Here is a 25,236-nt window from a genome sequence, read left to right on the forward strand (position 1 = left end):
GTTTGGCAAAATATCGTGATTTGTCTGTGGCGAGCAGATCAATCATTTGCCGAAGCCGAAGGCCAAGGAAAATAATTGATCTGCGAGACACCGACAAATCCCCATATTTTGCGGCGATAACCAAGTTCAATAAACGTTTTATCATTCGATCACCGAGTTTGTTTTTTAAGGAATATCTTCGGGAAGTGAAGCGATCTGCCATTTTCACGCAAAATCGATCGCAAGAAGGAGAAAAGCGTGGTTTCATTTACGCATGAGCAGAATATTATTTGCAGCCAAACAAAGTTAGACGACGTTGCGCATGAGCAGACCATTATTTGTATGCAGTTATTTGCAGGTAACGTGGTGGGCTCTCGATCAATGAAAAGGAAGAAAAATTTGCAACGAATGATAATAACATTTATTTATACATATATTTTTCAAATATCATTTTCGATTGGAAAGTTGGTAGATTCGCAATGTCTCCAGTGTTAGGAAAAAGAAAACAATTTCAGTCCTTAACAGAATCTGAACTCATGGGATGCCAGAAAACCGGTTGAGCTACAGAGGATCTTGTGGTGAACTACTATTTAAGAATATCCCGGCCTTGGTGAAAGGATTGGGGGAAGTTGGGGGGGGGGGGGCGCTCATCTTGACCTTATCATAAGGAAGGGTGATCTTATTAACTCCAAACGAGGGTTCAGCGTCAAAATCCAAGTTTATTGGTTTAAGGAAAATAATTCAAACGCATCATAGATGTTTTCATTGATGTGGTGATTGTGACAGTTTGATGATTGCGATGGTTCGACCAAAAGACAAAACGATACAAAGATTTTGAGAAAAACTAACAGGCAGAAATTACTTACAAAACCAATGGAAAAACGAAAACTTACAGGTATTTTTTCCTTTTGCAATAGATTGATAAAGGAAGCTGAAAACACACTCCTGTTGATATTGTTGAACTTGATATGAAAAGCTGAATTGCGAAATACGGATAGAGGGCTAAAATTACAATCTTCAGAAGTTATATTTTAACTGAGTAACGCGTCTCCTAAAAGTGCGCGTTTGACCTAACAGGTCTTGAAAAAGAAATTTCGCGGCCCTGCGGGACTCAGATGTTTTGGTTGAAAAAAGGGGGAAGACAGCCCAACTGGGCCCTTCGCTAAGCTTACCACTGAACTAGACCGTTTGCTGCTACCGTTTTACACTCTTTTATTTCTATAAAAGTACATTTCATTAGAATATAGAGGCTGAAATTTGCAAATTTAAAGAATATTTTTTTAAAATCAAACCCGAGGCTGAGATTTCGAAAATGACATTATTTAGAGTGTTGAAAATCTGAAAATATGTTTCCAACTTAGCCGTATAAAACTATTGCTTCCTCTCAACGGCCAAACTACCCATGGCAACAAATCGAAGAAACCTGCACATATGTTATGGACAAATGTTCAATACAAATGACAGTTCGATGAAAGGTAGTTGAAATACATATCTATAGTATAGAACACCAAAGAAATGACAAACCGCACAAAGTATATGATAAATAATTTCTTCTTCAATTATGATTTAAGAATAATACAAGAATATTTTCGGGCTAAAATCAGCATATTAAGAATATTCAGCCTGGGTCGAGAAAACGACATTCTTATATAAAAGAAAACGTGTACACGCTTTTCCTGTCATTAGACTGATCTTAGTAGATGCTCTCCAAGTTATCGTTCATTTGAATACCAAGTAACCTCGTTCTTTCCGCCGTTTACTATAACAAAAAATTAACAAAAGACGTGTCTCAAAACAATCAATTTATGTACTTTTATGTACAACGCTTTTTTAAAGATATGTAAAAAGCTCTTCTGTTATGGCAGTGAAAAGATGATTGTCAATGTGACACAGCAGTTTTAGACATGAACTAAGACAGGGCTGCAGAGCTTTCTCCTTTAATGCTTGAACTCATATTTGAGAGATTTAGACTGATCTCGGTCATGGCAAATCTAAGATTCAAGTTGACGACTTTTCAAAATAGGTAATAAGCAGATAAAAACTGTCCAGACTAATTCTCATGGACGAAACTGGTGTGAAACTACGTACTGAACACAGTAAACGACAAATAAAGAGAAACTTGGTCACGTGGCACAAACTGATGTTTGCCGTTTGTCGTAAACGTGATTTTAAATCTCCTTTGTCAGGTTATTAGTTTGACATCAAACTAGTAATGTTTCATTTGAACAAGTCCTTTCACGCAAGTACTTGTTTCCTTTTGTTTAGTGCTTTACATGAGAATCTCGTAATCAAATTAACGATTATAATGATGGCCCATAGTAACTTTTTTGTCACCATAAAGGCAGATCGCCATGATAAAAATGTCCTTAATTGAGTGCAAGCCAAGGCAAAAACTCTCCTTAAAATATATTTTATTAATCAAGACTTTTGCTAACTAAAATTAACAACTTTGTATGCAGATCAGGGTTTTTTTTTTTCCAGAACTCCAGAAATCAAAGGGGCACAAAAAAAACGCAAGTCGAAACTTTGTTCAGTTGCACAGTTCCTTATTTCGATATAAATCCTGGGTAAAATTGTGATCTTTTGGCAACAAGAGCGGATATATATGAAAACGATAAGACGTGACACACTTACTAACGTTAAGGTAATTCATAGGTTTACTGACAATCAAGGCTTTTTACGCACTTTTTAAATTAGACAAAACGGCGCTAAAAGGCTGTGAACGAAAATATGGAAAATCCTGTAAATAAGTTCTAAGCTTTGAGTTAAAAATGTTTTATCTGTCACATCGTGTGCACATTTTCGTTTTATAACAGTTTTGAATTTTCATATATAAAACATTTAGATCATTGAGCTGCAGTCTAAACGATTAATGGATTAAAACTGGAGAAAAAAAATCAAAGTTATTGTTTGCTGTGGTAGTTACTTTTTTAAGACAGGTGCTAATAACTTAGGCCAGAACATCCGGGAAGAGAAAAAAGGATATCACAAAACTACGTTTTGATTTGCCAAACGACAGTCCATTTTTAGAAGGCGACCTATTTGTTTTAATATTTTTTAACTTTAGGTTTATGTCAAAGTATGTTAGGTTACGGTGTGTAAAAAAACTTCGGAGCTAAATCAATCCTTCAATCTAGGATCAAAATACAGTCAGATCTGTCGGAAATCAAGGTTATTCATACTCATGAAAAAGAAATGAAACGAGAAATCTTACCGCCGCATTGTCGACAATTACTTCCTTTTACTTTATTGTTTCCCTTTCCATTTGCTTTAATCCTGGATACACAAAAGCTGTTAATTGTACGCCAGCGGACACGCCCGATTGTTCACTTTTCCAGACTTGAGTTCCGTCGGTAGAGCATTTGTTATAATTTTTCTCTATAAAATTTGGACATATAATCAGCTGTTGTGGGCTTGGGAAATATAATAGTTTCATTTGTCGGGTTTTCATGCTTAAAATTATCATTATAAAAGTGCGAGTCTCGGTTTTCTCTTTCTTTTTTTTCTGAGGCAATTTTTTTTCAAGTTTAAGGTATAGATTCTGTGGTAAAAATGAGCTTACAACAGTTAACCTCGAGATAACTTTCATAGTGCGGAGACACTAATTTCTATTTATATATATATTTTTCATATTGAGGAAGACGAAAGGACCAATAGCCACATAGAAACACTGAGACAAAATTAGCAAGAAAAAAAAAAACTCCTAAGGCAACAAAATAATGCCTTACTGATGCATTTATAAGCCAGATTCACCTGCGCTGCTGTATTGCAATCAAGTTGTCAAGGGTATTTGCATCAAAGTGTGGAGACGAAGTTGGGAGAAGAGCAACGATGAATGAGGCAAAATGGCTCTATATTTTTGTTATTTTTACATTGACCATGAAGGTATAGGTAGAGCATCTTTCATCGCATTTTGTGTTTTACGTACTTCAAAGGATAATGAAAAACATTTCGTTCTCATTTTGTTTAGGGAGCAGAGGTATCTTGCAGCCACGGATTACATAATCATGGTAAATAAACAGGATAAAATTTTAAAAGATACTAGATGACACTCAAAGATATTGTAGTCACTCAATCTAGTGTTTTTGGACTCGGATCTGATTCTCAAAGCACATTAAGAGAGGATCAACAAAGTAACGAAGGGTGAATAGTAGCAGAAAAATCAAGACTTAACCACGTTTTCAAGAGCTCTGATCACTTGTAACAATTATTTCCGGGATTTAAATCTTTGCTGTATATTTTTGTGTTTTGATGATACAGATGATACTATAAGATACAAAAGATTTACATATAAAGTTACGATTTTCTTTTTTTTTAACCTTGATTTAAGTTTCGTTATGTGAAAACCGTTGAAACAAGGCGAGAAACGAGATTAAAGCTACCTGTTTACATTGTTTGAGTCATTGAAACCGTGGCGTATTGTCCAGAGAGCAAAAATGGCATCAGATCACACCCTAAAGAAGAGCTTTTTGAAGTGTCTCACATTTTCATCGGAGTACATACAAGTATACTGGCTTCATAAGTTGATGCTACAGGAAGGGCTAAAAGATAAAGTTTTGTGCTTGATTTCTACAGATTTATTTACGTGTGAATCTCTGGGTTCTGGGTCGAATGCTTCAATTACGTTCGATGCCGAGGTGTCTGTGGGCCACGGATGGAAAAGAAGTACCCAGAATCATTCTTCTTTATGTGCTGAGTTTTCACCTAAATATAATTATCTGGAAATACGGTTCAATCATTTCTACGACGTATGTGCAGTAACAACATGGACTAAGAATTCAAATCATACACTTGCAAACTTCAGGATACAGAACTCTAATTCTATGACCTTCTGGCCCTATTACCAGCAGGTGAGGGCAATTGTGAAGGTTAGTAACTATTTATCGAGCCCCGTTGGAGCTGCTTTTATCAATTATCATCTTTGTCAGGCCTATGCGAATATACCGCTAGGTCATGTGGGTAGCTTTGAATCCTTTTTTTAATTCTGGAACAACAACAACAAATGTTATTGAGTACAGTTGCATCACTCGGCAGTGACTATTGTCGCTTTCATCTTGTCAAAATGTCGTCAAATATCCCACGTATTTCCAAATTAGTCATCAAAATTATAAAGTTATTTCAGTGGACGCTGAATTCCTTGTATCCTTTAAATTACTACCGATGTGTGCGCCATTTGAGGCACCAACCAAACGACTCCCCTGTTCTCTCCCCCCTCGCCTCACAAGGGGGCCGGGTCTAATGTGAGCAACTATAAAGTAGAGATGCTTTAATATGCTAAAAGCATATGCAACTTCCAACTGGCTACACCCAGTTAATAGTCTGTTTTTTTTTTTAAAACCAGGATTTTCAACAGGTAAACATTACCAGCGGCATTGTCGTACACCGTCTTCATTTAACAACAAAATACATTCGCTTCATTCAAAGTAACTGGAAAAAAGGATCTTGCGTTAATTTTGACATATATGGAAATATTGCTTGTAAGTATTTTTTAAAATAATTATTAATCCTCGAAAGCGAAAATCAAAACTAGTTAAAACGAAATAAAAGGTAAGATAAATACTGTGAAATCTATACACAAAGGAAATTTCTTTTCTAAGAACAGCGAGGTTGAAATTTGCGAAGTTTTAAGAATATCTTAAGAATAAACCAGGGGCTGAGATTTTGAAAAGATAATTTTTCTATATTAAAATTTGTAAATACAAAAATACAATTAACCGTATATAATTCTTCCTTTCCCCAGATAATAAAAGAGAAAAACCTGCACTGGTAACCCAATATATATTTTAGCTTAATATCGATAGAAAAATAAGAATATTCTACCTGTCCCGGAAAAACAATATTTTCATAAAAAGCTTGTAGAAAAAGGCCGCTTAATGTAAGCGGTCGCTTACAAAAATACTCACAGGGCGTGATCGAATGTCAGTTTTAATAAGAAGGTTTCACTCAATCTTTTTATCAAACTTTTAGACGCTCTATACCAGGGCGGCCTTTTTCTGTCCATATGTTCTTTATATTTTCAACAAGTTGCTAACTTTTACCCGTGGAGTAAACGTATCATTGTTTTCAAAAATTTTGATCCTGGCAAAACCAGTGTGCAAAGATTCTCAGAAGAGGATGGATACATGGTGCCAAATAACACTAGATTTTGCTACTGCCATGGATTTGGGATGTTCTGGTAAGCTGAAAGCTAGGTTTGACAGAAGCAAGAATTCAACAAAGAAGATGTGGCGATGTTATCACGAGTCGGCCTTAACAGCAGACTTAAGTCGTTATAACGACAAACTGAAGAGTCCATGTTACTACACCAGGCACCGACAGCTAAATCAAGTGCTGCAAAGCTGTAAGTTTTAAATTCATCTTGAGAAGTTTAAGACAACGTAAGACTGTCTTTTTGTTCTTGTAGGACAGTTGATAACTAGACTAGGATTTAACTGAAGAGGTGGTCAGATTTTCTTCGAGCAGATTGTATAACTGAATTTGTAAAGAGTTTTTATCAGTTGTTTTGTTACTCTAAATGGTGTGGTCAGCCACCCGACAAACTGAAGAGTCCATGTTACTACACCAGGCACCGACAGCTAAATCAAGTGCTGCAAAGCTGTAAGTTTTAAATTCATCTTGAGAAGTTTAAGACAACGTAAGACTGTCTTTTTGTTCTTGTAGGACAGTTGATAACTAGACTAGGATTTAACTGAAAAGGTGGTCAGATTTTCTTCGAGCAGATTGTATAACTGAATTTGTAAAGAGTTTTTATCAGTTGTTTTGTTACTCTAAATGGTGTGGTCAGCCACCCAGTTTGACTCCTTCAGCCTATCCCTGGAAGTTAGTTAAATACCCATTCATAGGGACGCTAAGTGGGTCAAAAGCCTAGCAAAAATGGAACTTAGTTCAATCGAGGCTAAGCCCTGGAAGGCTGTGATTGGTGTGCTAATAAAGGACACCTAACAAACATATCTTGAGGTATCTTGAGATTAATCGGCATTATTTATTTGTTTTAAAGGTTCACAAAACTTTACGGTGGAGAATTGTTCGCTGGTAAGTTTCAGTGAGTCCCATGTGATTTTTAGTCGCCACTTTCCAGCGGCAAAAGGCAATGCTAGAATCCCCTTTTAAATTCAAGAGTAAAAATTGGCCACATGTAAGGTAATCAGAATTCTGGAATCCAGGTAATGTTTTCTTCTTTTGGAATCCGAAATCTTAGGCTTTGAAATCCGGAATTCAGCTCAAGGAATCCGGAATCCAAGTTCCACTGAAGGAGAATCTTGAATCTTATTCCTGATGAAATACAGAATCAACGGCGTGGGATCCAGAATCCAAGACCGTCTTAGATTAACCAACTTATGTGGTGCCAACAAATTAATGCTTAGATTGATGCATTTCGAATCAAATGAGCAAAATTTGACAAGGTCGAAGTTCTTTCCTTCATTAATTTATTTTGTGAAACACGTCCACAGAGAATACGAGAGAAATATAAATGTTGACAAGGATGTAAAATTTCTTTCTTCCATACGTAGTTTTTTTCTCCGTATTTGTGTACTCACCACTTTAGAAAACAAAAATAAAACTGGGCCGAGTTAACTTTGGCAAAGACTTCTGGGACTGTTCATAGAAACAGAGAAAAAAATCGGTCAATAGGGAACTTAAGGAAATACGTTTTTGAACCGCGCACGTCAACCGGAATTGGGCCTTTTGCATCCTTGGCAGTGGTTTTACCAAATGTTCGGCAAACCCTCTTTATAAGAGAAAGGACACTTGACAGTACAATTTTGCTGGCATTTAGGCATATTACATGTTAATGGGAATAGCCCCCCGTTCCGCCTGAAGTCGTTGAAGTACGTCGCTCAAAAACGTCTTTGCTTAAGTTGCCCAATAGCTGACCGAAGAAATGAACGGTGATGTGCGACAAGTAAGTTTGAAACAAAGGAAAATAAGAAAGGAAAAAATTAAGTCATAACATGAAATTTTCATTGCAGTCTTCGCAAGATGGAAACGAAGCAGGTGTAAATGATACCTTCTTGAGAGAAGTACTTGGAAACTTGAGTAAAATTAATGAGACTACAACTGTACTATTATCCACTGGTGGCATTCTGGATATTTTAAATGTTCTTGAGAAAATTGTCAACGAAGATTTCCTGGGAAATACAACTCAGCATGTCAGAGATCAGTTTGCAAAGGTATAAACAACTCCTAGCTGTTCCTAATCTAACGCTGTCACATTTTATTGGTGATTGACCAGATGAGTTTGCCTTGCTGTTAACGTTGCCAATTATCGTTATTTAATATTTCCATTATTTAATTTACGCAGACTTTTTTGCACGTAACAAGTGCATTGTTAAACGACTCCAACATTTCAGCTTGGAAAAGTTCACAGTTGGTGAGTTTTGATTGAAATTCAACCGCATTGAGATATGCCTGATTATAAGTTAGCCGGAATATCTTGATTTGCAGTTTTTAAATTTCCAATGCTCAAGTAAAGCCTTAGTAACAGAACTCAGTCATTTTTTTACTTGTCAGTTAGTTTAGGGTACTGGCACGGCGATAAAGGGGTCCGGAGTTACTATCGCAAGCACTTTCTCAATTCTGAATATAGAATAATTAGCAATTATTCGATGAGGCTGAGTATGATCTGATGAATTATGTAGATCATATGATAGCCGACAACAGTAATTGTTTTATTATTCATTTAAAATAGTTCATACTTAAAAAACAAACTAAAACACGCTTACCTCTATCTATGTAAAGATTTTCTCAGTTCCTCGGCAAATTCGGGATATGAAGGAATGTTTTTAGGCTGTAGTTCGGCTATTTCTTCTTCGAAAAATGGTGACATTTTCCGCCAATTTTTCCAGTTCCACCAGTGAACTGAGCTAAGACAACATCGTTCCCAGGGCCTCGCGGTTGCGTTGCCCTTTCCTAGCGATAGTCTTCACTGTTGACGTCATTTTCCATATTTGGTCAACACTAGTTTGTTATGAAGATTGACCGGGGATTTGAGCCAATCAGAAAAGAATGTATATTGTGAATGAATTATGTAACAACAATTGACGTTGCACCATTTTGTAGAAACTAAAAACATATTCAGTAAAAGCTACATGTTCCAGAATATTTTGAATTTTAATTATTACGCTGTTGATGCTGTAGTTTGACACTTTGAGATGGTTTGATGAATTACTCTGTATATATTTTCTTTATGGTGTGTGATTTTCAGAATTCATCAACTTTAAGTCGGCTCTTAAAATCTGTAGAAGATTTTGGTGTGGCATTTGTGAAGTATCTGGAGTGCGACAACCAAACAGCAAATGAAAAAACGTTTTCCTTCCTTAATATTAGTAAGTAACCTTTCTTACTTACCTCCTTTTCATTATCTTGTGTCCAACACACAATGGTTAATCGATAAATGTGTGCAAAAAATCATATTGTACCTGACTTTTTGTATTTATGTATCTGTCCTACTACAGTCAAACAGTTTGCTGTGTCCCTAGGGAAAGAAAACCCTTACATTTTCTCCAAATTCAACCCGCTTAATACGGACACTTTCTATGGTCCCCTCAGTGGCCGTATTAACGGGGTTTGACTGTAATCATAATAAGGGATGTTTTTATTTGCAGAGCTCACAGCGAAGTCATGCATAAGAAGGACAGGATTTCCGTTGAAGTTATTTGCAAGCGACGGTTGTAGCACAGAACAAAACGTATCAGAATACTGTAACACATGGAGCGGCGTAATGGAAAATGCTATACTTCCCAAACCAACGTCGAGAGGTACTTAGTTATTTTCATTGTATTCATTCTATTTGATTATTGTGCTGTCTAGGTTTATCTATAGTTTGTAAAAGTGACGGAAATCATAAAGATACCATTTCTTATTGTAACAATGTAGTTGTCTGCTGTTTTTATGAGTCGCTGAACCAAAAAAGGCACTCTGAAGTTTTTTTTATCCAAGGAGTGATCAACATCAATTTTCTCCTAGCTATGACAATACATAATTAAGAAAAAAAAGGTTATGAATATTAATAAAGTGAAAACCTAAGGGACACAAAGGTAAACAAAGGTAACAGACATTAAGTAAAGGCGGTACAAAATGACAACCGTAACTAAGCCCTATCAGTGACAGTTTGTTGTTACAAAAGGCGGTAAAAGCCCATTTATAATACCGCACATGGATATTTGTGTTAAAAACATACGGGATTTTCTTGACTGTGATTTTTGTTCTTTTGTGTGTATAGAGCATCAACAATATCAAGTATCATTTATTTCTTATAAAACGGCGCACAAATTATTTCCGGTTGACCTAACAAGAGGAGATGCTGATTGGCGGTAAGAATCATTATACTACTACATGAGAAATTTCTGCAATTTGATTGGCTTAGAGCAGTGGTATTTCAGCTTAATTTGAAATACCTACATGTGAAAATTACAAACCTTTTGCGGGTAGTAGTATAAACAAATAATCGCATGATTTGTACGTGATATTTGGCATAAATACCACTAGTGATATTTCAAAATAGTCTCAAATTTCACGAGCCTAACGGCTCGTGAAATTACGTATAACAATTTCGAAATATCACTCGTGGTATTTATGCCAAATATCACTACAAATCATGGTATTACCTATACTAATTAGGTTCATTTGTAACTGTGACTTCGGTGACTATCCAACTGATAAGCTGCAATGCTAACGAAACAAATGGACAAATAGGAAAATAGCAACTTCTTCAAGTAACTAAGATAACAATTAACGAAGTAATTACAGTATTTATACTACGGCATCAGACATTTCTGCAATTTGATTGGCTTAGAGCAGTGGTATTTCAGCTTAATTTGAAATACCTACATGTGGAAATTACAAACCTTTTAAGGGTAGTAATATAAACAATTAATAGCATGATTTGTACGTGCATAACAGGCCAGAGCCCCGATTTTAATGCGCGCAGGAGGAGGCCTAATCTCCACAGCAACCACCGCAGATCGGTTTCTAATAACAGACAAACGTTACTTTCGTAATTAGTTTTAAGCATTCCTCCAAACACCTTTGGAGAGCGCCGGACACATTGCCTGTCAAGGAACTTTGTACTTCTGATTAAACGAACCAGACATCTCAAGGAAACGCGAAATTTGATCAGACTATCTGAGATTATAAATTCATTTCATGGTCGAAGTCGATCTTCGCGGCTGGCTTCGCAATTGATAACTACAGTTTTCTCGCCGCATTTGGATTCAAATAGGCTTAATACGCTGTCAGTGGCTTTTCAAGTGCTCTCTTTTAAGAAAATAGTGCTCCGATGGCTTATTTAACTTCTTTCAAGAGTAGTATTCCGTGTCAACATTGGTGACCTTCGAAGCGAAAACGGCGAGTCGGCGTATCAAGTTTTTACTGTGGAGCCACAAGTAGGAATACACTCTCTGCTGGCACATCTTTCTCCGGTTTGGAAGGAACTCTGCGTGGAAAAGACCCTGACCAAAGAAATTTTTAAATCTTCTCTATTTGACATTTGAGAAAAGCCGTCAACAATGCTAATTTTTTAGTCGCCAGTGTAAACGAATGCGAGAGCTCGAGCTCTACTTCACATCTCCTTGAGGAACAGCAAGACCGATTATCTGATTCAATGGACGACCTTTTTTATCAAACGGCGAAGGATTCAAGTCTTTTTTCTCTGGCTTAAGACGATGTAAGCGTCGATGTGCCTCCAGTGACAAATCCCTCTCCAAAAATCCCGCCAAGCACTGTCGAAATCCTGCCAAAATCTTATTCGCTGGCAGAAGCCCAAGACGGTGGATTACTCCAGATATTCTAGCTTCCACTTCAACATCTTCGTGTTGGCTTCGGTGATCTGTATAATCAACGTCATAGATACAGTATGGTTTCTATATCAGTCATTTTAGCCTCCTTGAAATGTCAATCATAATCCAAAAATTATTATTACAGGTTACCTTTGTATTCTTACTTGTTTTTTACTTAATAGGCCAAATTATAGGGCTACCCTCTCCCTCAAAGCTTACAGGCGGCGCGTCCAAGATTCTGAGGTGAAGGTAGTCTCTCTTTTGAAATGTCGGTCATAATCAATATAATTTTTGTAGATGATTTTTGTAGTGTCATTTGTTTCTGAAATAGGCCAAATTATGGGGCTACCCTCTCCCTCAGAGCTTACAGGCGGCGCGCCCAAGATTCTGAGGTGATGGTAGTCTCTCTTTTGAAATGTCGGTCATTATCCAAATTATTATTGTAGGTCATCTTTGTAATGACATTTGTTTCGAAATAGGCCAAATTATGGGGCTATCCTCTCCCTCAGAGCTTACAGGCGGCGCGCCCAAGATTCTGAGGTGTTGGTAGTCTCTCTTTTAAAATGTCGGTCATAATCCAAATAATTTTTGTAGATGATTTTTGTAGTGTCATTTGTTTCTGAAATAGGCCAAATTATGGGGCTACCCTCTCCCTCAGAGCTTACAGGCGGCGCGCCCAAGATTCTGAGGTGATGGCAGTCTCTCTTTTGAAATGTCGGTCATTATCCAAATTATTATTGTAGGTCATCTTTGTACTGACATTTGTTTCGAAATAGGCCAAATTATGGGGCTACCCTCTCCCTCAGAGCTTACAGGCGGCACGCCCAAGATTCTGAGGTGTTGGTAGTCTCTCTTTTAAAATGTCGGTCATAATCCAAATAATTTTTGTAGATGATTTTTGTAGTGTCATTTGTTTCTGAAATAGGCCAAATTATGGGGCTACCCTCTCCCTCAGAGCTTACAGGCGGCGCGCCCAAGATTCTGAGGTGATGGTAGTCTCTCTTTTGAAATGTCGGTCATTATCCAAATTATTATTGTAGGTCATTTTTGTACTGACATTTGTTTCGAAATAGGCCAAATTATGGGGCTACCCTCTCCCTCAGAGCTTACAGGCGGCGCGCCCAAGATTCTGAGGTGTTGGTAGTCTCTCTTTTAAAATGTCGGTCATAATCCAAATAATTTTTGTAGATGATTTCTGTAGTGTCATTTGTTTCTGAAATAGGCCAAATTATGGGGCTACCCTCTCCCTCAGAGCTTACAGGGGGCGCGCCCAAGATTCTGAGGTGATAGTAGTCTCTCTTTTGAAATGTCGGTCATTATCCAAATTATTATTGTAGGTCATCTTTGTACTGACATTTGTTTCGAAATAGGCCAAATTATGGGGCTACCCTCTCCCTCAGAGCTTACAGGCGGCGCGCCCAAGATTCTGAGGTGATGGTAGTCTCTCTTTTAAAATGTCGGTCATTTATCCAAATTATTATTGTAGGTCATCTTTGTAATGACATTTGTTTCGAAATAGGCCAAATTATGGGGCTACCCTCTCCCTCAGAGCTTACAGGCGGCGCGCCCAAGATTCTGAGGTGATGGTAGTCTCTCTTTTAAAATGTCGGTCATTATCCAAATTATTATTGTACGTAATTTTTGTAGTGACATTTGTTTCGAAATAGGCCAAATTATGGGGCTACCCTCTCCCTCAGAGCTTACAGGCGGCGCGCCCAAGATTCTGAGGTGATGTTAGTCTCTCTTTTGAAATGTCGGTCATTATCCAAATTATTATTGTAGGTCATCTTTGTAATGACATTTGTTTCGAAATAGGCCAAATTATGGGGCTATCCTCTCCCTTAGAGCTTACAGGCGGCGCGCCCAAGATTCTGAGGTGATGGTAGTCTCTCTTTTAAAATGTCGGTCATTTATCCAAATTATTGTTGTAGGTAATTTTTGTAGTGTCATTTATTTTTGAAATAGGCCAAATTAATTATGGGGCTACCCTCTCCCTCAGAGCTTACAGGCGGCGCGCCCAAGATTCTGAGGTGATGGTAGTCTCTCTTTTGAAATGTCGGTCATTTATCCAAATTATTATTGTAGGTAGTTTTTGTAGTGTCATTTATTTTTGAAATAGGCCAAATTAATTATGGGGCTACCCTCTCCCTCATAGCTTACAGGCGGCGCGCCCAAGATTCTGAGGCGATGGTAATCTCTCTTTTGAAATGTCGGTCATTTATCCAAATTATTATTGTAGGTTATTTTATGTATTGTCATTTGTTTCTGAAATAGGCCAAATTATGGGGCTACCCTCTCCCTCAGAACTTACAGGCGGCGCGCCCAAGTTTCTGAGGTGATGGTAGTCTCCCTTTTGAAATTAGAATTGTAGGTTATTTTTGTAGTGTCATTTGTTTTTGACATAGGCCAAATTATTGGGCTACCCTCTCCCTCAGAGCTTACAGGCGGCGCGCCCAAGATTCTGAGGTGAAGGTTGTCTCTCTTTTAAACTGTCAGTCGTCAACCATAGTATTATTGAATTTTCATTTTCCAGAGTTCATAGTGGTACCTTCTTTATAGTTTTACGTGATTTGTGGCAAAGACAAGACCAGGCTAACAAATTTATTCTACTTTATACGTGGTGCGACAATCACCGTGGCTGACTGGCCTCCAAAGTTCCTTTATAATTTGGACGCTTCTCAGGAGTTCCTTCACTGCTTGTAATCCAGAATTGGCGATTCTCAGCAGCTTGAAGCTCTTGCATTGCATCAGTTGCTCCTTGGACGACGACCTTTTCTTCTCCCGAGTACAATATCGATTCTCGATTCTCGACTCTCGATTACCGTATCTTGCCCGTGCAAGGTTTCGGCAACGGGACCAGTACTAAGACCATTGCAGGAAAACTGTTAGGTAGAAGAAGAGTGAAATGATGGCTTCGGCGCGTTACCTGTCTGATGCTCGGTATATCACTGCCAAACTGCGCAACAGAATGCGCGAAATACCCCTCCGGTACTTGAAAAAAAAGAAAAAAACCTGAGCGATGTAATTTAGTAACTTATTCATGGTGTTCAGCTTCCGGTTTATTCAGCTTATTGCCAGTTGTAGGCAAAGTTCACGCGCACATTATCACACTCTAACTGGGTCGATTGTGAGGAAACTCTTATGTCAGTCATTGACTAAAAACCCCCGCGCGTTGGCTTTGTGCGACGGACGTTCCTTAGAAATATAAATTGCCCACACTGATCGCCAATTCTACTTGCAAACTGTTGCTGATTGAGTTGTGTAATGTATTCGAGAGTGTAAATTTAGTACTAACCTCGCAGACAAGGATGCAATGAGACATTTATTTGCGTAGTTAGGCCTACTATCCATTGGGCAAGCATCCCTTTTATTTTCTTTGGATAGCCTGTCCATGCACTAACCTTTGGGTACAGAAACTAGCTGCCTCTCGCCGTACCAAAACTTGATAGTTTTAGCGTTCAATATTCTTAACGGGTGCTCACAAAACACCGGGACTGCATCGTGCTTCCTTGGCGCTTTGTACCCTACGAGCTTTGGTTCATCGCGTTTTGAAATATGGAAATTTTGATATTCCCGCGTAAAAGAAGACCGCTAAAATGTGTCTTTCATTGACTACAGTGAAACGCCCGGAAATGAAGGATGTTTTGAAAGAGACGGGAAAACTGATAAAAGTAAATATTTGTTTTGATAAGTGAAATTAATGAGAAATAACCATAAACTAGTTTTGTTGTTTTGTTTTTTAAAAGCGGTTTGTCTGATACCAGATTTGTACAATTACTTTCAATCAAACATGGATCGGGTTTTGTTAATTATGACAGAATGTAATTAAAAAGCATTATGTTGACAGCTACAAGGCACATGCTTGCCTTAAGCTGCGAGTATCCCGCCATGTTTTAAACAAAGGGCCTCTGACCAAGCTGGCATTCTAATTCGTCACAAATATGTGAGGCACGCGTCTTTCAAAGTCGCCTAGTACTTAAAATCGGGGCTCTGGCCTGTTATGTATTTGGCATAAATACCACTCGTGATTGTCTCAAATTTCATAATAACAATTTTGAAAGATCACTCGTGGTATTTATGCCAAATATCACTACAAATCATGCTATTACCTATACAAGTACAACTGTAGCCAAATGAATGGTTTGCTAATATAACCTCTGCAAAATACGAAATAAAGATAATTGACTGTTGATTAACTAGACAGCTGACGTCTGACTGATACACTGAAAGCCGTTTTACAAGTTTTCTAAAGGAAATGGAGAGAAGAAAAAAAAATCTTCTTACCATCCGAACAATTTCAAACATCGTTTGTCGAGCAACAGATTTTAAACATCAGACCAATTTTTGTGTTTGTCATTGCATTAAGATATTTTGAGATTATAACAGTTTCACTTTGCGTTGCCATCAAACGTAAGACCTAACTTTTGTCATGTTGCACCTTCGCTATAAATATTGCGTTTAAATTATCTTACTGAATCTGGCTTTCTGGCATTTCCAGCTTATTGGATAAGTCAGAAAGTCGGTATACCCCTTTATTTAATCAACAAAGTTTATTACTTGCAAATTGATTCTAATTTCTTGTCGGGGGTGCAATAAAATTGTTGTTGCTGTTGTTGTTGTTTACTGCACTGAGTAAACTGAACTTGTTTTTCCCCCTTACAACTTAGATCCACCAAAGTAGACAGCCGCGTTATGTCTTTGACTGTAAGACCTGAGGGAGTAGTTGACAATGAAAATCCCGTAGTTGTAACCCTGCGTCCATTATCACATGTAAGTTACTAGCAATCATCATACAGAAAAACCTCTACGCAATCTGACAAAACAGTCGAATCACACAGTCGGTTGTGGACATGCAATAACGACAATGCGTCTTCAAGGAACAATACCACGGTTTTTGCATTTTGAGGTTTGTCGTTTGTTTTCATGACATCCTAAACCATCCTTAATCTTTAATTATCAATTTACATTTCTTTAGTGCGAGACTGTTAGTTTGGGTTTCCTTCAATATAAAGATTCATAGTTTTGTAGGCTGCAAAATAATGTCATATCGTCACACAGAACTCCTTTATACATACACGTCCACAGTATCCAACCTTTTCAGTCATTTTGTTTGCTTTAATAATTTCTTTTTATTTCAGAATTCAGATAATGAGAAAGATTATTACTGTGGATTCTGGAACTTTAGTGCTTCGTAAGTAACAAAGTCTACGCAAAATTATGCAAGTGTGGTATTAAAGTTAATAGGCATAACTAATCAAAATCGTTACGATTATTCCAAGAAAGAATAAAAATAAGAGAAAATGCAGTGCTTCGCGTCGATTTCGAAGTGCAGTTTGCATGCAACTTGGGTCCGGTATTCTAACACACATGCACACCTCTGTCTTCAGTTTTTATGTTGATTCCTACCTGTTTAGAAAGCTATACTACTGACCGATGACACAACCAAAACAGGCTTAGTATTAGAAAGTCAAATGTCAGCAGTGCGGGCTAATGCTACTTTCAAATGTATTCATTTCATGGCGATTTGCACAAATTTGCTCCTTACGAATACGTTGGAATATATATGGCAAACATGGCAAATGCCACATTTGCCTAGTTATTTACACCCCTTGTTTTTTGGTATGCAAATGTGGAACTTACCATCTTTGTCATATGTTTACTCCTCAGTATTTACATATTTGCGACATATTTGCAAGGAGCAAATTTGTGCAAATCCTTTTTTCGTCCAGTGAATTAATTAATTTGTTTGCTCAATTAATATTGGCTTGTTTGCTCTTAAACTGTATTTGTGTCATCGACCTTAGGGGAACAGTTAATGGAGCCTGGTCAACTGACGGATGCACTTTGCTATTGATTAACTCGTCACGAGTCACGTGTCATTGTAATCATCTCACAAACTTTGCTCTTCTTCTCAGAGTAGATTCCGACTCTGTTGTGGTAAGTGAAGCCTATTAATGCACTTAAACTGAGTAATAATCACTCACTCTGACTCACTCATTCACTCACTTGCTCACTCACTCACTCAATCACTCACTCACTCACTCACTCAATCAATCAATCAATCAATCAATCAATCAATCAATCAATCGATCGATCGCGAGATCGATTAACCAATTAATCAGTTAATCAATCCATTAATCAATCAGCTTATCATCAAACTATAAAATTTTTATTCGTTTCCTGTTTTAATGAAACGTCATCAATTTGAAAATAAAAAACTTATCAACTCTCAAATGTTTCAGTTGTTGGGCACGGATTTTTCCACAGGTTCTTTTCTGCAAGTTAAAACATGTTTAAAATTTATAAAAATGAAAAAAAAGCAAATAAAAATTTATATTTACAGCCACAAGGTTTGCACCGAGAAGCTCTCTTGTGGATGACGTATCTTGGATGTTCGTTGTCTTTGGCTGCAGAGATACTGTGTTTGGTAGCTTTCATTCTATTGACGTAAGTACAGTACATTCTCGAAGTAACAAAAGAGAGACCATCCTTCCTAACTTGTGGCATCTCTTCTCCGATTGTAGTAATTTTTTTAAAAATTCAAATCCGACTATGTTACCAAAAGTTATTCACCCCTCAAAGAAGTAAATAAAAAATCAAAAGCGTTCTTTTATTTCAGGAATTTAAAAGACAACAAAGTCAAAATACACTTCAACATGATAGCGTGTCTTGCTGGTGCTCATCTCATTTTCTTAACTGGAATCAAAAGCGCGGTCTCTTGTAAGGTGAGTTCATTGATTTACTTGTTTTCATCGTTCAATGAAAATGGATTTTCAAAAACTAAAGCGTCAAGTTTTACGTCATTGTCTTGACACGTATGATTTACCAGACATTATGATTTTACTACCAATTAAATGTTTATGCTTGTCGAAAATTGGCGTATGCTTAAGAACAAATTCCGTTCCAAAAGTTTATAATTATCACTGAATTTTCTAGCTCTTTTAGTTAATCCGTAAATGACTCTAAATATGGGATAGTTGTTCAACATGGCTCAAATATAAAGCTTCGACCAGTGGTTAGCATACCCTATAAAAATAATTGAAAATGAAGACCGCCTGTACAAAAAATGGGCGTCCATACCGACCCTGTCCCTATGAGGAAATTCTTCTCGAAGGATATTCTTCTTTGCATGATAATCTTACGAGGTATAACGAATGAAATGTTATAAAACGGAAAAAAACTGTTTTCAAATTTAGATCTTTTGCAAGACGGTTGCAGTGAGCCTTCATTTCCTTTTCTTGGCCTCCTTTATGTGGATGCTGGTGGAGGGAATACATCTTCTATCGAGAATCAAAGCTTCCTTCCGGTTAAGAAATGAAATGACAGTATCCTATGCGATAGCATACGGTAAGCCACTCCCGGTACATTTTTGTCAATATAATTCAATATTATCCAAGAAGTAAAAAATCTTACAGAAAACAACACGATTATTTTAAAGCTGTCCAGAGCACCCATTAGTATTTCCAGAGAGAAGCATAAACATCCTTCTCCTCAGTGCTTGTGATTAGTACTATAGTAAGCACTGTAAAACATTAACATATCTTAACTTTGACCAGAACAACTTTTGATGAAAAGTTTAAGTATGGTTTAAGCAGTTAAGTGAACAAACAAGAATGTTTATTCAACTTTACCACACAAGACGCAGCTGATGCAAAACGAACTGAACGCTTGTGTATTGAATATTTTACCTGGATCTGGTTTTTCTGCAATAATTGTCAGAATTTTGAACATTCTACCAGTAGAAATTGAATCCAACATTTTTACCTTCTTTTGTCAGACACACGCACACACACACACACACACACACACACACACACACACACACACACACACACACACACACACACACACACACACACACACACACATTAATTTCGTTCTTTCTTTTCTTTTCTCATCTATAAGGTTTACCATCGCTTGTAGTTGGAGCAACGTTTGCAGTAAAGTTTAATGAGTACGGAAATGCAGAACAGTAAGTCCTTTTTGAATTAAGTCTATCTTTAATTTGTCTCTGATCACTTTTTCATTTCTATTCTTAATCTTTGGACCTTTCTGTAGTTGCTGGTTGTCTATAACGTCTGGTACACAATGGTCGTTTATTGGTCCTGTCTGTGGTGTTCTATTGGTAAGTGCTCCGGCACAGCTCCTTTAAAAAGGAGCTGTGTCACGAAATTCAACAAAATTAGGAAATTACAAAATGCCCGTTTAATTAAGAGAAACATAGAAAATAACCGCTTAAAACTTTAAAGGAAGGTTAAAACAGAAACAACAGATGCCACGGATGGGCAAAACTGAAGAAGATTGAAACGGATTGAAATTAGGGGTTTTGAAAACTGTTCAGCCTAACAGTTTTTCAAAGTTGATCCCTGCTGCTTGCAACTTCAAAAATAATGCTCAGGAGACATATTTGTTTGTCTCGGATCTATGATTTTGTCATTTATATGTAATTTCTTTGCTTACTTTAAGTTCCATAGCGACTGAGGGCGAGTAATTGGCAAAATTAAACAATATGAACTGGACTGCCGTGACACAGCCCCTTTAAGGGGCCAATGGTCTAAAATTAATTCTTATACCGCCTAAATGTTAGTTTTGCAGCATTCGAATAAACAGGTGATATAACATTTATATTCAACTAAATGTCAAATAAAAAAAAGTAAGCTAAAATGTATTCTGTACAGTTCTCTTTTTAACTTTCGGCTCAATTCTCTCTTCAGGTGAATTTTGTTGTGTTAGGAGCGGTTCTGGAGAGGTTGACAAGAACAAGAATGTTTCAAAGCAAAAGTGAATTGCAAAAAATACGGTGTGTATGTCCGCTCGCTTAAGCCTGCATGCACGCCAATCCTGCTTTTATGGACTTCAGGAACAGAATGGGGTCTTATGTGCCCGCCACATATTACTATACGCATGCATAGGCATCAGTCAACAACCTCGTTCCCAGGGTCCTCTCCTACTTGGCCCCCGGAGCGAGAGAGAGAGGCCGAGAAGGAGAGGACCCTGGGAACGAGAGAGATCAATTAAAGCCCAGAAGGCTGATGCCATTCTGATGTAATGTAACATCATAACAGCAAACCTTATTCCATATAGTTGGCGGGAACAGTGTAACCAAGCAATTCCGGTACACTTAATAAATGGTTTCTAACACCATGGCTGTCATTATTAGCATTGAATTGCCACATGATAATTATAACCCTTCGTCTTGGTTCCGCTACGTTGAATTTCTTTACTTCAAGCATTCTTAAAACGAATTGGGCTTTCTGCAAAAACTAGGCCGCTTAACACCAGGCGCCTACTCAATACGCAAGTACATTTAATAAGCGTTAATGGAAGAATAGAAAGCTCATCTCTTTTTCCGTTTTTTTCTACTGTAAGAAGAAAAAGTAAACATCACATTTTGACAAATTAGGCTAAGCTGTTTAAAGTTTAAAAAAAGTAGTTGTCAAAGAAGCGTTTTCACGGAAATGAACCTTACTTTTTATCTTTGTTTTATACTTCAGCACGACGGTACGAGCCTCCATGACACTAACACCACTGCTTGGACTGACCTGGTTGTTTGGAATATTCGCTGTTGATCAGGACACAATCGTGTTTCAATACCTTTTTGTTGCATTTAACTCGTTGCAAGTAAGTTACCTCAGTTAATGCCCTTCTATGGCGTTAGAGTTAATAGACGTCAGCCCAAATTTAACCCTGTGCAAGAAAGATTCCTCATTTCTTGTCTCGTACTATCAGCGATGTCGTCGTATTTCAGTATAAAAGCCGTGAGTCCAGCTGTCACCGAGCAATACTGAGTTTAATGAATGAGTTATTTGCCGGGCCTAGATTTTTAAAAAGAAATTGGGAAAGGAAATAAAATGTTAAGCTTTATAAAAAATGTGGTGTCAAAGTGTATTCACGGCCTAAGTCAGTCCGAAATTCACGACGAAAGTTGAAAGGGCTGACTGCTGTTTCTAAACCGTGGTCTTTTTTTTTTTTCTTTTTTTACTAGGGAGTGTTCCTCTTCTTGTTTCACTGCATTTTCAGCACTGAGGTATCTTTACCTTGCTTTGTTTTATTCATCGAACTGATCAACATCATAAAAAGTTAGTGGGAATCTATCTCTTGGAAATAAAACCGTTAAACGAGACTAAGACGAAGCCTATTCGCTACTTTACGAAGCCTATTCGCCACTTAGAAAACGAGAGGGGAACTAGGCCTAGTGAGCTTTGCTACTGAACAAAGACTTCTGGGACTCTTATTGGGGACATGGAAGAAAATTTGGCCAATAGCTGATCGGCGCGTGCCAAGTAACCATCCCAGAAACAATTGCAGGACACATTTCAGCTGAAGTCACCTTCTCGTTTCTGTGGCGTCTAGGAACAAAGGGAATAATTTCTTTACTATTTCAAAAGGACATTTTTGAATCAACCCTTTAACTTCACCTCTTCACTTAAACGAAGGCACTAGGGGAAGTAGCTTTCAGCAGAATAGGTTACAAAGTTATTGTCGAAAATTTTGAGAAACTTTATTTGGGTGGGGCCCTCCTGGTAGCACTTTCAAGTGAAAAGGACAAGTATCAAAGAAACTGGAGGCGATTCGACGGGACAAGTGAGCGAAAAGAATTGAGTAGATTTGAATTTAAACCGAAATTGCTTTCTTTTTGTTTAAAGCCTTCGCGGCTTTTGGCGTGATTTGATCGCAGTGTTTTTCCTGTTTATTAGGTCAAGGCTGGTGTCAGGAGCTTCAGACGAAGGAGAAGAGTAACGCAGGAAGTGAAGAAAGTAGCGAGCAAGGGTCAGGTCGAAGAACAACATAAAGTAATCACGAATATGAATTTTCTACATAACTAATAAACTATTTCATCCCTTATTTTGTGAGACTAACGGAATGATAAACCAGTCAGTAGTGTAAAAACAATCGAATCACCTCATATTTTGATCATTCAACTTTAGAAGGGCTTCCACCGAATCACTGAGCACGATGTCTTGACGACTCAGCTTACGAAGCCGAAGGCCTTGGAGTTGGTCGTTTGTCAGTTCCAGTGTACATATCAAGGGGATGAGATTAAAAAATCACTTGCGAGGTGGACAATTACAGGCTGCAGTGACATTGTCATAAAAAAGAACGATAAACTAGAAGGGGAAAAGGGGGATTAATCAATTGCCGTGTAAACTCCAGAATACTTCTCAGATTTTTCTGATTCTCTTTGATATAATGGCGGACACTAACTTTTTCTTCCCATGGTATAAATATGCGTTCAATAATGTTTAACTTGTTGATGAAATGATGTTCTGCCCGGGATAATTGATGGTAAAAACTCAACTTGGAAACTTTTGAATAGAAGTTCAAATCCTATTTACTGTTGTAAATCAATAAATAAACAACTTAAAACCATCGAAATATTTGTGGGTCCCCTGTGTATGTTGCTAGGCCTGATTTTTTTGTTAATCGTTATTTCTTTATGAAAAGAGAATACCTTTGTTGGCTTTTTTCTTTAAATTTTATATGACGTCATTGCAATTTGTAATTAATGTTTGTAATATCTGCAACATGGGTAGATCCTTTGAAAAGGGGTTCTAAACATGTTCCTCACTCTTCCTTTGTTCGTCTATTTTTCTTGGTCTCTATACATGGAAATATCAAAATATATCGTATATAACATCATGTACTACTTATAGATGGTTTTAACAGTGACGTCATCAAATTGTACAGTTAAAATAGCGAGGTTTTACGAATTCTTATTTAAACTAGGTTGAAGATAAACAAAAATTAATCTTTGTACAAGTTTCTATGTCCTTAGCATGTTTCATTTCGAAAATACAGCAATTTGAACTTCCGAGGTTTTTTCACGGTGCGTGACCGCCAAGATAGGAATGCTGTCTCGTTGAAAAAAGTCTCTCCCCTTGATTTTGAGCAGTATAACCATTTCAAGTATTGGAATATACGTGTATGTGCACATATGCTAGTTCTCGAGTAAAAAGAAAGAGCTTTTATAGAAAAAATGAACTTGATTTCTAGATTTCCGGCGGCCATATTGGTGGACCAAAACTGTACACCAATATGGCGTCTCCATAAAAAGCTCTACCAAGGTGCGTGATACGTTTCGGCAAATAATTCAGAAACTGTTGGCCACAAAGACCTGAGACTTGGAAAAACTGTTTATATATTACTCTTTTATAACATTTCATTTTCTTGGCTCTTTCCACCGGACGGTTTCCAATTTATTTTTTTGTTGCGTGACAGTGAAAACGATCTATACTACTGACTCCCAATGTATTTATTATTATGTTTTACAGATTTATTCAAAGACGGCATGGCCGTTTATCGAGCTCAATAAACGGATTGAGGTGATTCAGGCGGCGAGTTTGACCAGAATTGTCCGGCGATTATCTGAAGACCTACAGGATATCAACGTTGGAAATAAAGACTGCAAGCCAAGCAATGATTCTACATCTTACGCTTGGGCAAAGAAATGGCTAAACTCGCCTCACCAAAATATCACAATCACTTGCGGCTGCAAGAGAAAGCCCAAGGACTGTTTCAGGCGGAGGTCACTGCCATGAAAAATTTGTCGTTGTTCTAAGCTCATTCATCTCGACGTTGCTGGGAGATACAGTTTTGTAATTATGCCCAAATATTGGTTACGTCGGGGAGCACTAGCTTGTTATATTTTATATATATATTAGGCATTTTAGATTTACAGCCGACGAGGAAGACAAAGTATTGAATTACTCAGTGAGATGGATCTTTGAAGTGTACTTTCAGTTTTGGACCCGGACTCGGTAACAGAAACGAGTTCTGAAACCTTGGTTGAAGCATTTGAGTGATGACAGGATGCATTTTCGCCAAGACGTTGAATGATTGTGCCCATACCTAAAACCGGAAATATTAATCGAAAAATGGCAAACACGTGCACAATAAGTCGTTCTTGGCTTACAGGGACAAACAGTAGAATAAACTCACATATGACAAAAAACAAAGCACGCAAGCATGTTGGGAATGTTACCCTTGTGACCATTCTAGGATCATATCCTTGGAGGAAAAAGAGAACAGGAAGAGACAACAACGTCAAAAGATTTGACATCTTGAAATATGACTCTTCTTGCCAGCGAGATTATTTTAGTTTGTGCTTTAAGTATCTGGTAAACGTAACGGAGGGTGCGTAATGGGGAAGGCAAAGATATCACGTTTTCCTTAAAACATATTTTTAGTAACAGACGTCCACCGGAGAGGAGCATAGGTTGTCAAATACTGTCTCGCCGACAAGGGAAAACAGTTGTGGACAACAAAACTATCAGGATTATTGTCGACAACTGAAGCAGTTTTTCTTTTCAAAGACGAAAGCTATCCTTTAGTTACTGATAACTGTTTTTTGAAGTTTGCTATTAATAAACTGCTTTACATACGATCTTGTTCGTTATCGATAAAAAGCGGAATACAATGTAGTTATCGTCAATTAAGCATTTACTTCGTGGAGGACTATCAGTGGCCCAACCCTGGGGAT

General features: G+C 37.6%; 1 protein-coding gene across 1 annotated transcript; it reads left to right on the forward strand.

Annotated features, from left to right (window-relative positions):
• Positions 1–3,623: 3,623 nt before the first annotated feature.
• Positions 3,624–25,069, forward strand: LOC140934366 (adhesion G protein-coupled receptor L4-like). Its single transcript, XM_073384004.1, has 24 exons — positions 3,624–3,864; positions 3,950–3,989; positions 4,555–4,847; positions 5,321–5,456; positions 6,071–6,319; positions 6,977–7,011; positions 7,950–8,150; positions 8,282–8,350; positions 9,185–9,305; positions 9,585–9,737; positions 10,202–10,292; positions 16,424–16,526; positions 16,895–16,947; positions 17,561–17,693; positions 18,100–18,203; positions 18,376–18,481; positions 18,953–19,103; positions 19,662–19,728; positions 19,815–19,881; positions 20,471–20,556; positions 21,251–21,377; positions 21,742–21,783; positions 22,454–22,549; positions 24,029–25,069. Exons 1-24 carry the CDS (start codon positions 3,811–3,813, stop codon positions 24,293–24,295), a joined length of 2,844 nt encoding a protein of 947 aa, XP_073240105.1. The 5' UTR covers positions 3,624–3,810; the 3' UTR covers positions 24,296–25,069.
• Positions 25,070–25,236: the final 167 nt, after the last annotated feature.

This window comes from Porites lutea, chromosome 4 (genome assembly GCF_958299795.1).
Source record: "Porites lutea chromosome 4, jaPorLute2.1, whole genome shotgun sequence".
Taxonomy (NCBI): Eukaryota; Metazoa; Cnidaria; class Anthozoa; order Scleractinia; family Poritidae; genus Porites; species Porites lutea.

What these genes read in the sequence shown, in the direction of transcription:
- LOC140934366 (XM_073384004.1), top strand. Translation starts at nt 3,811, where the DNA reads ATGAATGAGGCAAAATGGCTCTATATTTTTGTTATTTTTACATTGACC. An exon ending in CATATATGGAAATATTGCTT is followed by an intron (nt 5,457 to 6,070) that starts GTAAGTATTTTT and finishes TGGCAAAACCAG; the next exon opens with TGTGCAAAGATTCTCAGAAG. An exon ending in TTCTGGAACTTTAGTGCTTC is followed by an intron (nt 16,948 to 17,560) that starts GTAAGTAACAAA and finishes CATCGACCTTAG; the next exon opens with GGGAACAGTTAATGGAGCCT.